The 12,770-nt window shown below is 29.7% G+C and overlaps 1 protein-coding gene across 1 annotated transcript in view; it reads left to right on the top strand.

Moving 5' to 3' along the window:
- The window catches only part of LOC124358449 (sentrin-specific protease 6-like), a 36,653-nt gene extending 29,113 nt beyond the window's left edge, over positions 1-7,540 (top strand). The window contains exons 10-13 of the mRNA XM_046810744.1: positions 734-891; positions 1,010-1,107; positions 1,857-2,076; positions 5,865-7,540. Coding sequence (XP_046666700.1) covers positions 734-891; positions 1,010-1,107; positions 1,857-2,076; positions 5,865-6,464 — 1,076 coding nt within the window. The 3' untranslated portion in view covers positions 6,465-7,540. The remainder of the gene's footprint in view (positions 1-733; positions 892-1,009; positions 1,108-1,856; positions 2,077-5,864) is intronic.
- The last annotated feature ends 5,230 nt before the right edge of the window (positions 7,541-12,770 follow it).

Below are 12,770 nucleotides of genomic sequence, written 5' to 3'. Positions count from 1 at the left end.
AAAAACGCTTAATTGAATATTTTTAATAACACATCTACTGTAGTATATCCAAATTACCTAAAAAAAAAACAAAATCTAAAATTTTAAATAAAACTCACTTTAGGGCACTCGTACTGAGCAAAAACCTACCAGTCAAAGGGTTAAAACTTGTAAAATTAATAATTTTTACATTGAAATTATATCTTGAGAACATACTAAGATTTTAAATGTGTGAAATGTAACAAATTTTTTCAGCTACAGTTTTTCATGTTAAAACAATAGGAATAAGTGCTCTTCCTTGGTAGAGTAGCTGATTTAATTCAACCAAGAATAGCATCGTGGCAATTAACTGGGAGAGGTTTAATAGAAAGAATGCTCTTGGTCTGTCTTAGGGATTGCATTTACACTTCTTTGTCCAAGACATGTACTGTTATTTCAATAGCAATATAAACAAACATTTCTTCTACAAATGCGTTTATTTTTTTAGTTGATCTTATATGCTTAATTTTTCAAAAACCACCTTATTTTAGAGACTTAGATCATCTTTACAACAATGTATAATACGTAACAGTTTAGTGTGAATAGAGATAGTAAAATAATAATAAAAGCGTGTCATGGTAATTTGACCAGGAGTGTTACATTGCCTTGGTGTGTCACATAGAATGAGTTGTATAGCACAAAATATGTGCGACAACTATGAAGCATTATAGGTTAGTATTAATAACAGAAAATGAGATCGTGTGGTTGTGTGCAGATAAGGCAGCAGTGGATGTGCTTTCAGGCAAGCACACTGTGACTATTGGGTCAACGACAATCACAGCAGTGTCGCCCTCAGCAACACTGGACGATGTAGAGGACAGGGACGAGGCAGATGGTGAGGATGAGGATATGGATGTCCCCGATGAGGATGAGGTAAATAAACACTCATTATCTCACTCTCCAATACAAGATAATGGCTAAATACTACTTTAACCTTCTGTTTACAGTTTTATTCAATTTAACTTTGAAGGTATTTATTTGATCTATTCAGGATGGAAGCCAGAAGCCAAGTGTTCCAGAAATTAAAGAAGAGCCTGTGGAGGACGAACAAGTCGCAAATCGAAAAAAGCAAAGAGAGCCAATTAAGCAGTAAGTTGGACTAATGCTTTTCTTGTATGATACAGCACTTATGATACTAACTAACCTTATAGATAAATGAAAGTAATAAATGATAAATTGTGTAAATTAGCTGATCGTTTTTGAAAAATTGCAAGGGATAAGAAGTAGATGTTTCAATTTTTATATTAATTAATCAGTAACCATAAAACATTTCTTTGGTAGCCCTATTTTTACATTTTAAATTTAAACAAAAGTTCAAAGTAAGCTTGTGTATAGGTTTATCTTAAATATTATAAATTTATTTTGTAATGACTTAAGTAAATTGTTTGGAAGACATTGATCAATTATACTTATTCAATATATGATAGAATATTTGGCATTACAATTTTTAATTAAAACTCAAATTGCAATCAGGATAAAAACGGGCTGGATAAAGAAGGAAACTGTTTTCATGTTAAAACAAGTAAATAAAAGCAGGCAGAGGTGTTTTCAAAATATCCGTGACTTTCATAAACTGCTGAAGAAAAAATATGTTAATTAAACTCATAAATATAGAATGAAATATTTAATATGTAACGAGAACATAAACTGCTTGAAAAGTTCAAACTGAAATTGCTAGATTGCTTGCATACAATTTGTAATGAACCGTGGTATTCACATGAAACTGCGGTGCACTCAACACTGCCAGTTTTTTGACCATAACTTTAGTGTGAAACCACATTAAAAGGTTAAATTATACTATCATTTGGAAAACCTGTTGAAATGAGTTTTGTGGACAGGCCCTGTATTCTGATATTTGACTCTCTGGCTGGGGCATCACGGTCGAGAGTGGTTGCAACACTGAGGGACTACCTGCGGGTCGAGTATGAGGTCAAGCATGGAGAGACCAGGGATTTCAGTGGTGATGTCATGAAAGGCACCAACCTACGCTGTCCACAGCAAACTAATTATACGGACTGTGGCCTCTATGTGCTACAGTATGTTGAGGCATTCTTCTTGGTGAGTTACAATATTATCTGGAGTGGGACAAGTTTAAAAACATTTGAAAGAAAGTTACAATAAAGTCTTTGTTAGTACTTCTACATAAACATTTACTATAGCACCCTACACACAAACATAGTCTGATCACATTTGCTTACATAATCATGTCGTGGTTTTGCCATATTACTGCTGACTATTAGCTGTTCCCCCTGATGCTGATACAGATGTTATTTTTCATATGCTTAAAACTGGCAACAGTTTTGGGAACAGAGTGCAGAGGGGGTATTGATATACAACTACCAACATGAGGACTATTTTGGTGCGGTCTACTCTATTAAATACTCCTAGCATTAAAATATCTATGTGTTTAATGATATTTAGTGCAATGCAATAGATAATAAAGTAGTGTCAATAATCCAGATTAATTTGGATTGGACTCTTTTCTGATTAACAAATTCTTCGGATGTTTTGAAATAAACCATAATAAAAGGCCAGTAGATGTATTCTACTAAAAACATCATTAACTTTGGCTGTAATTTAATATAATTGTTAACTGGAAGTGAAGCATATAAATGAATAGCACACCTAATCAAATAATAATTACAAATATGGTTTCCCTAATTTAATAAATAGCAAAATCCAAAAGCACAAAGTTGAGGAAATTCTTGAAAATAAAAATTAGTATATTTCAAACAGTAACGGGTAACACGGGTGCAACTATTTTCATTTTCTTTCATCATAAAATAATAAACAAAAAAAATCCTTTTTGAAAAAAGCTCTGCTGTGACTGCCAGTCACCGATTTATAATGTGCGATTAGAACGATTTAGGTGGTAAGAACATATCTGTTGTATGCCACGTTTTTAAGGGTTACAATCATTTTTTGGTCTCTTAAAATTTGGTACCCACAATAGATGTTTACAACCAACCAATTACTGGCCCCATTTCCATCACATTGTTGAAATCTGGGATCATACTGCAGATTCCTATCATCTTCTTGATCAATAGAAGTGGATTGCCTGCAGAATTTCTGTGACAATATGTGGGAGAAACTGCACTTCAAAATTCTTATTAATTTTGTTCAAACTTCGAACGACATACGTGTGGATGCAAAAATGTCTAAAACTTCTGGTTTTCATAACTATATTTTTTTAACATGAGTGATGAATTCACTTTAAAATCAATCCATAAGAATGTTTTGAGTTGATCCAAATTTCTTATGATAATTGTACGCAATAGGAAATGTTTTCAAATTGTAAAGAATCATGGATTTTTGCTTTTCCCATTGCTAAATGGTATACCTTGTCTTCTCCATTGGCATCGCACATGCCAATGCCATAATTCCCCCTTTGCTCACTTTCTTTCAATCCTGGAGTTGATTATTCACGCCATGATGTAATTGGGTTGTTTCTCATAGATCGCAGAAGCTAATGATTTGTCAAAGCCATATCTCGAGTCCACTGAATTTTCAAATAGGAATCAGATTCAACGATAAAACCTGACGAGATTTTCCACATTAACTGGAATATAGTCTGGTTTATTGTGTTATCTGCCTGTTATGGTCGATTAATACTGGTCATTATGAATGGAAATAGAAGTGCCCAAGACCAGTTCTATGTTGAATGAGAGTTTTTGTCATTTAGCTAATAGTGGTAGACGGAAAAATTGAAGGTCATTCCATACTAAAGAAATATGATTTTATGTACAATATTTTACTTGACATTCTTGTATTCTTTGTTTATGGTTTGGAGCATGTATGTGGGGTTATCTGATTAACAGTACGCAAATTAGTGATCATTAAAAATGTTTTTGTCGTAATTGGTATTTGAAAACCGTAGATGGGTAACTTATATAGCAAATTTTCTTAGTTTTTTTAAATACTATTTGCCTTGCAATTTATATTTTCTGTATTTATATACTTGCATTGCTGCGAGTCACCTACGTTTGTTCGCAAATGACGTGATTGGCAATATGCAAAGTGAAAATATATATGTATGTGTTTTGAAAACAACACTTTGTCTGTATGTAACTACAAAAATTAATTATGGTAACTTCATATTATTAGCAGCGTGTTATATATATTATTATGGAAATATTACAATTTTTTGATGTTAAAACGTGTTCTTTTTCTTGGAACTCAAAACCACAATGAACACAGAACATTAAAACTTTTAAAACAAAATAAACAAAAACACATGCACACATAATAGACTAATGCTAGAGATTACTAGCAGATGGGTGGGTTAGTGGCAGACTATGTGTACTGGACATTTCCACACCATCACTGTCTCTCCTGCCACTACCCAGCATGTAGTTCATGTTTAATTCATGCTAGTAGTGCTTGTGAAGTTAAATTAAGTAATACTGTTATTAATTTATTTAGCGAATAAAAGCTGTTAAAATGTTTTAATAAAAAAGATATTAGAAACAAAAATTTAATTTTTTAAATTTTTGAACAAAACAATTGTAATGTTATGGATCTTAATTGATATCTATGCATCATTTTTATTTTTCTGTATGTACATAGAGACAAACATACCAAATTTTAAAAAAGTACCTGTATAACTGAGTTAATTCTTTATGCTTGGTATTTGTGTAGTGTTCCACAAAATAATTAACAACTTTTTCAGAAATTAACTTAATGTGATGAGGGAAAAGTAGGATATGACTTATTTATTTAGTTGATAAAATGTTATAAGATTTTTAATTACAATTTTTTTTTATTTCAGCAAGTAATTTTTTAATTGTAACTTTTTCACTGTTCCTTACATAAGAAAGAACAAGTATAACTTACCAAGTTTCAAAAAAGTAAAAAGTAAATATTTGTAATACTGAGTGAATATGTTAGTGCAAAATATTAAAAATCTGCATAAAAGTTGTATCTCATATTTGGCTAATAGCTTTTACCAGCTGTAAAAAAATAAAATTAATATAGAAAATCTTATGTTTATTCGTATTATTATGTATAAATGAGACTAAGTACAATGCCATATGTCAACATTTAGTAACAGAATAATAAATATTTTGTTCTTTTGTATATTTCTTCTGTATTTTTAAGCTATATAACAAACAGAATAATAAATATTTCTTTCTTTTGTATATTTCCTTCTGTATTTTTAAGCTATATAACAAACAGAATAATAAATATTTCTTTCTTTTGTATATTTCTTCTGTATTTTTAAGCTATATAACAAACAGAATAATAAATATTTCTTTCTTTTGTATATTTCTTCTGTATTTTTAAGCTATATAACAAACAGAATAATAAATATTTCTTTCTTTTGTATATTTTTTCTGTATTTTTAAGCTATATAACAAACAGAATAATAAATATTTCTTTCTTTTGTATATTTCTTCTGTATTTTGAATCTATATAACAAACTATTTTTACTAGTCCAAGGGAAAACAAGGTGATAAGAACAGTTTTTTCTAAATTGCATTTTGAGAATTTAGTATGGTGAACTTGATATTATGTGTTTTATGATTTTGTGCATGTATGTGCACAACAGATCTGTGTACCTAACAGATTTACTAAACACTCTTAAAGAAAGGTTAACACATTTGATAAGAACCTAGCAATATTCACTTGAATGAAGAACTGGTAAAGTTACACATAATAATTTATATTTTACACATAATTGTGACATCATATGTAACTTTACCATTCATTCAAATAGGTTAGACTTGCTATTTTCATATCAGATTTGTATGTCAATATTTTGATGAAACTTATTACTGCATAATTTATTACAAGTTGAATGTAGTGCACAATTGTCTTGTTAGTTATTTATTTATATTTGATTTCAGTGGCCAGTAACAGACTACCACATCCCAATAAAACAACTACAAGACTGGTTTAAAGCAGATATTGTCAGTAGGAAGCGCTATGATATACAACAATTACTGCACAGATTGATGCAAGAACAAGGCATTGACATAGAGGCCCTCAATCTTCCATTGCTGAATCTGAGGCCAGAGGGTAAACACTTAGTAGAATACTCTGGTACGGAGGAAGATGAAGACGATGAAGAAGAAGAGGAAGAAATGGGCGATGAAGAAGAAGATGACATGATGGAGGATGATGGAGAATATAATGATGAAATGGAAAATGAACATGAAGAAATGGAAGAAGGTGAGATCGGACATCATGACGAAGATGATGAAGATCCAGATCAATTTTTAGACCCAAATATGGATCATGAAGATCAAGAAATAGATGAAGAAGATTATGTAATGGAAGATGAGGAGGAAGAACTGCAAGAAGAGGATGGGATGGTTGATAAAGAACTAGACGATTTAACTCTTGCACATATGGGTGGACCTTTGAAAAAGAAAGACTTGAAACATTATCGTATCCCAAGACTGGTAAAAAATGACATGATAAATAACTCATTTAAGGAAGATTAAATGGGAATTGTGTAAAACGCTTTCTAATTGTTCACATTATGTATGTGTTCTGTGCAGTGATCAGTCACATCTTGTAATCAGTCGTGACTAATATTGGGGTATAAATGAAAACATCTCTGTGATTATTCTAATTTTATTACAAATATGAGTATGCCTTTAATTAAATAAGTGAATCGTTTCAGATTTGAGAAAGGCTCCAATTCAGGAAGGTTAAAACAACTTGAGTAAACAGCAAGACTTATCTAAATGGAGCAAGAACAAGTGGAATGGAGTGTAAAGTCACAGTAAACATTGAATTTCACCAGTACTAATGGTTTCATTTCACCTACATTTTTTGTTAACTTTCAACCCTCCCACCTGCTCTAAGGAGCCAATAGTAACAGCAATACATCAATACTTATTGTGAGATCTTGTGTGTACTTTCCATTTCTCCGTTTAGGTAAGTCTTGCTGGTTTTCTACAAATTGTCTTAACTAAGTTGAGTTAAGACAATATTTATCTTACCATAACTTATTGTTTATTGTTAATTTGAAAATCATCACATAAAGTAGTTTTACTAATATTTTATGAATTTTTAAACAAAATTAAAAATGTTATTTGCAGAAAACTCTTTGCAAGCATGGTCCTGGTATTTACATTTGATAAAGTTAAATATGATCTATTCAGTGTGATGTGTATTGTTAGCTGAATCACATTGGTTGTGCTTAAAATTTATTGTTATCCATTGACGTTGTTGCTAACTGTTAATTAAATATACTATAAATTTCATCTTCAGTAATTAACAAGTGAACATTATTATACTTAATTATGGGTGCATTATAAGAAAACTGTTTGTTTTAATTTTTAAAGTCATTGTAATTTTCTGAAGTCTCATGGTTTTTTTAGTAGTTATAAAACTACACAGTTCTTTAACTTTATATAAATGAACTGTTAGATTAAAAATGTCGTGTTCTGAATAATAAATGTACAATTTTAATAATATTTTTAATGACATTTAGAGGTTGGTGGCTAGTAATAGAAATATCGTACAGAAAGTATGACATATCTAAATCTATAAAATAAAAGATTATAACATATTGATGTTTAGTTACAAAAAACATAAATACTTCTTATAGAGTCAACTGGAAGTAGTCGCATAAGGTTGATCAACTGTGTTGCAACCTGTAGTGGCTCAATAAATGAGAAAAATAATGAATATCTTAACAAATGTACTCATAACGTGAAAATGAGGTAAAAATTAGATCTCGATGTGATGCAAAGTCCTATAGACCATTACAGCACTTAAAATTCAAGTTCTCCTCTCTACTAACTAGAACTATCGTAATTATTATTTAAATTTCTACTACTAATTATTTGTTTACGGACTAGAGGTATTTCAGTACTTAACCCTAGAAGTGTGTCCATGTTACCAAAGATAAAACGTCAGTCCATTTTTGACGTGTTGCAAGGGTTTTTTAAAAAATTCGTAAAAAATAGTTAATATCAAGAAAACATATATTGTTATATATAGTTTTTCTTCTCAGAAGTTGTACTATTTGAAATAGGAATAAATCTTTTGATATTCTTTGGTTTAGTATATATTTTCATGAAAATATTGAGAAATTGCAAAAAGTTTTATATGAAAATTTCAAGTTTGGACCTCTGTAAGGTATTGAAATATTACAGTAAGGTCAAAATGTTAAATGTATAAAATGTAGAGAATTCTATGCCAAATTAGAAAATATATTAAAAATGTCTATTAAACGAAAATTGTAATTTTGCCATTTGTTTTTTACAAAAGCGAAAATTTACAAAAATGTACAAGGGTTTGGGCTTTTCATTTTTTTTACCTCCAAATGTGACTATGTATTTATATGAAACAGTTTTATATTGTAAATTATACATGCTATTTGAAAACACTAAAAGTAAACAACAACAAAATAAACTATTATTTTATTATAAGCTTACAAAAAAAAAATCTTTTGAAAAATGAAAATATTTTGTAACAAAATTCAGAAACAAGCTAAAAATGTTCACTTTACTTTATGTTTATGTAATTTTTGAATATACCCTTAGTATGTATGTTTGTTTAGCTAAAATAAAATATAACATATGTTCAAATACTTTGAGAAGGAACTGAGTTATGACATTTTTTGTTAACAGTCCCACGTTGAAGAATTTACTCATAAAAAATAATCTGGTTTGCAATGTAAAAAAAAATATGAAAACATTTTTTAAAAATTTTTTACTTGTTATATAATGTTAGCACATAATGTTTGAAAGAAATACACTCAATAATTTTTGAAATTGAGTAAAAAATAATTGTTGTGCGTCAAATATTGTAAAACCTTGCATTGTAAAATTTTTGACAATATATAAACAATAGATATTATAGTTCAAAATAACATTGTTTTATAATGTTTTTGTCATTTCATATGTATTTATGCAGTTGAGTATTTCAACCTGAAAAAAATAGAGACCGAAATTATGAAAATCGGTAACAAAATAAACTCGTGGTGAAATAAAATGGTCAACAATGGCCGACAGGGGTGGGTTGGGTTGGTCTTGATGCGAAGCCGTGATTCATCTCTTTTGTTTCGCACTGCCGGAAACCTACTGAACTAAATTTACCGTTGAAAGATTGTACCGGTAGATCGTTTCTTTCACTTTACACTGTTTTTTTTATTTTCTTTATTGACAATAAATAACTGTGTGAATTTTATTATACTAACCAGCATAAAATATGCTGGTTTACAACTTTAGAATTGTCCCTTTTTAGAATATTCATAGTAAATCAACTATTCGTTCTAATGACTTTCTGTTTGCACTGGAAGAAAGAATATTTCATTCCGCGTCTATTGACATATAGCAGCACTGTTTGCAGGCAATACGTAACTTGCTGTGATTGGTTTAAAATGACGTATTTCTTTGACCCGGCCACCCGCGAAATTTAACTCAAATGATGACTTCTTCAGAAAACATTTCACCACGACCGTAATATTGAAGTTAGAAAATAAAAGTTTATATGAAAATTGTAGAGTGGAATCTCACAATTTCAATGATACCAAAAACATGGTGATTGTTTGAAGATAAATAATTATTTTTAATGAAAAACTGAACCGACATACAATATGCTGGTTCCGCACAACACACATAAATTACAACCGACATAAAATATGCTGGTTCCACACTTCTAGGGTTAACTACGTTGTGAGTAATCAGTTGAGGTATTGTTTGCTCTTCTCATTGGTTTCCATGGATTTATTACCGACTTGCAAGATAAATGCCAGCTGCTTGTAATAGAAGTTGAAAAAAAATATTGGTATATAGTTTTTTCTTGATTTGAACAATGGTAGCCAAGCAATGACAAACTCATGATCTTGATTTTATGTAAGAAGCAGATAAGGAAAACAGTCTATTTAGATTAATAAGAGTAGTTAGACAAATAAAATTCAAATGCAACTAATTATAATTAGCTAGTTAAAAGATTGAAGGTCGATAGTAATGCCAAGGCCTTCACCCTTTTATTGCCATGGCATTTTACCAATTCTTGTGTGAAAAGTTGTGTGCCACATTGAGTATTGAGTTTTAAAGAAAATGTCACTGTATCTTTATTTTAAGTGTCTTACATCAACTTTAACTATGTTGTAAAGAATAAACGGGGATTTAAAAGAAGTATTATATGTATGTATATATTAATATAATAACTTCTTTACAAAATTTGAAATTTATAATCAATAAACAAAACCAAAACTACAGCTTTTTAACTAAAGTAATGTACCTATAAAATATTTTTATAATTTAAAGTATATTTACAGTAAAAAACAAAAATGTGTATACAAATAAATTTTATTTTCCTTTGTTGCACAAAAACGTTACATTTTGTTGGTTAGCTACATCAATATACAAGAGACAATTTTACTAGAGTTACATCTAATGATGTTGCTTCTGTGCTATAAATAAAATAGTAAACATCTAAAACTCTGTTTCTTTATAGTAAATAAACCATTTTTTTTAACATTCCAGTTCTCACTTATTATGAGGATTTTTTTGTCTAGTAAGCAAAGTAAAACTTTTTCAATTGCTTGAATGAATTTGCTGATATTCGTTTGTATATAGAACAAGAACAAAATATTTCTTGCAAAATAACAAACTATTTATGGCACAATTTTTGCACTGTGGTCAGTTAAAACAAATGTCACAAAAATGGAATTAGGAAAATCCAGTTGTGCCAACTAGCATAAGGGAAAGGATAAAAAATGCTAGACTTTAACATTTAGATTATAACCATAATAACTCTTAATAAAGATGAAAGAGAGTCTGTAGCAAGTTTGTGGTGTATGTCAGTAACTCTAGCAATTTTCGCACTAGTAAGGATCATCACTCACAACCTAGCCACAAAAGGGGTTAAGATATATAGATATCACATGTCAATATAAACTGAACAACTTTTCAATCAAATTTGTTTGATAGAAAGTGGGTTCTTAAACATTTTCCTCAGAACATTGTATCAGCTAATGAATGATGTTTTATCTCTAATTTTTAAATTGAAACTGTTTTTTTTTTTTAATAACTATATTACATTTTAATTTTTCTCCATATTTCCAAAATGCATTTTGAGAAAGTATATTGATCTTCTCCACAGCTAAGCAGCACTGTATGTGGCAACCTAAAAATTATAGTTTTAAAAAGTAAGTGTGTGCCGTATTTCTATGCACTTTCACTGTATCTTGGATCAGCTGTGGTTTTCAGCCCAGACATTAAAAGCTGTTTGTGTAAAGAAATTTATCAAACCGTTGCACAATGATCACAGTTTTCTTTCTTTACTGAATTACAACTTAGTTTCCTAATAATACTATTTTTATAATTAAACTCAATGTTTTTGTTGATATCCATTGTAGTATTTGTATATTGCTGAAGGAAAATAAAAAGTCTTGTATTCTTGTTAATAAACTATATTTTTCTGTATTCTATTTCAATACATTTGTCCTGCTTTGTTTAAACAACATTTCCTTTAATCCTGAAGAATAAATGATTAAAGAGTTTTTAATTTTATCTTTTGAATAGTTTTTTTGTAATCCCTCAAATTCGTCATACTGTTTGTTAGTGTTGTTACAATATTTTTATTACATTATCAGTTCAGATCTGCTTGTAATTTTTTTCTACAATTGTCTTAACTAAGCGATGTTTTCATTTTATTTTATTTAATACATTATAATGTGGAAGATGTGCTAAGTAGAAATGAAAAAGTTGTGATTCTATAAAAAAAATTAATAAGCATGTGAACCTGTGTATTCCTATGTGAAACCTCTTGTAAATATACTTTTTTACGACTTTTTTTATATGTGACAATATGAAGTGGTTTTTTATCATTTTTGTACATACTCATTAAAACAACCCAGCGGTTTATCTTGTCACAGGTTAAGTGGATTACTATATATGGATTAATGAATGTTGTAAATCGTACAATAGGACTGTCTCATGTATTATATTCAAGTACTGATATCGATCGGTGGTGATTTTGTAAATATGTGTTATTAATTTGTACTGCCCCTTCATAGATTAATTATTAATTTGAAATTCAGTTGTTACTGACAGAAGGTTAGCTCACTTTTAGATTAGTGTTTAATTTATGAATTGGGAAATGTGACGAATTTGTCTCCTACTGAGTGTTGTACAATTTCCAGTTACTTGATAAGTTAGAGCTATGTTTTTGTTTGTTAAAATAAAATTGCACTCAATAGGTACTTTGTTGTGGTATTAAATTCTATACTTTATGAAGGGAAACCATTTCTGTTTAGGTAAAAATATAAACACTTTTGTAACTATGTACCAATAGGTGTTAAAGACTGTATATATATACAACTTTGTCAGAGAAAATGAAGTATTTAATTTATTCCACCCTTTGAACATCTAGAACTAATACCAATATATGTAATACCATTTTTGGGTTTATTAGAATTTATATATATATAAATAAATATGTATATAAATACAAAATAATTGAATAGTAAAAAGTAAGGGCTCTGTGGTGTAATGGTAGCACATTCACCTGGCAAGTGAGAGATCCGGGTTTGAGTCCCGGCGGAGGAAGTACTTTTGTGATTCAAATGTTTATTGAAATTAACTTAGGCTATTGCCACTTATACAAATTTTGTGTGTGTGTGTGTGTGTGTGTGTGTGTGTGTGTGCGTGCGCGCGTGTGTGTGTGTGTGTGTGTGTGTAAAGAGCAGGGCTAAGATAGCTGAAATGAGAAAACCTATTTTATATGAAAAAACCCGATTTTAATTTTTTTCTCATTTCAGCTTTAAGAATCATGAAGATTTT

This window comes from Homalodisca vitripennis, chromosome 3 (assembly GCF_021130785.1).
Source record: "Homalodisca vitripennis isolate AUS2020 chromosome 3, UT_GWSS_2.1, whole genome shotgun sequence".
Taxonomy (NCBI): Eukaryota; Metazoa; Arthropoda; class Insecta; order Hemiptera; family Cicadellidae; genus Homalodisca; species Homalodisca vitripennis.
The sequence above is the reverse complement of the archived record's forward strand: the minus strand, read 5'-3'. Positions and strand labels throughout refer to the sequence as shown.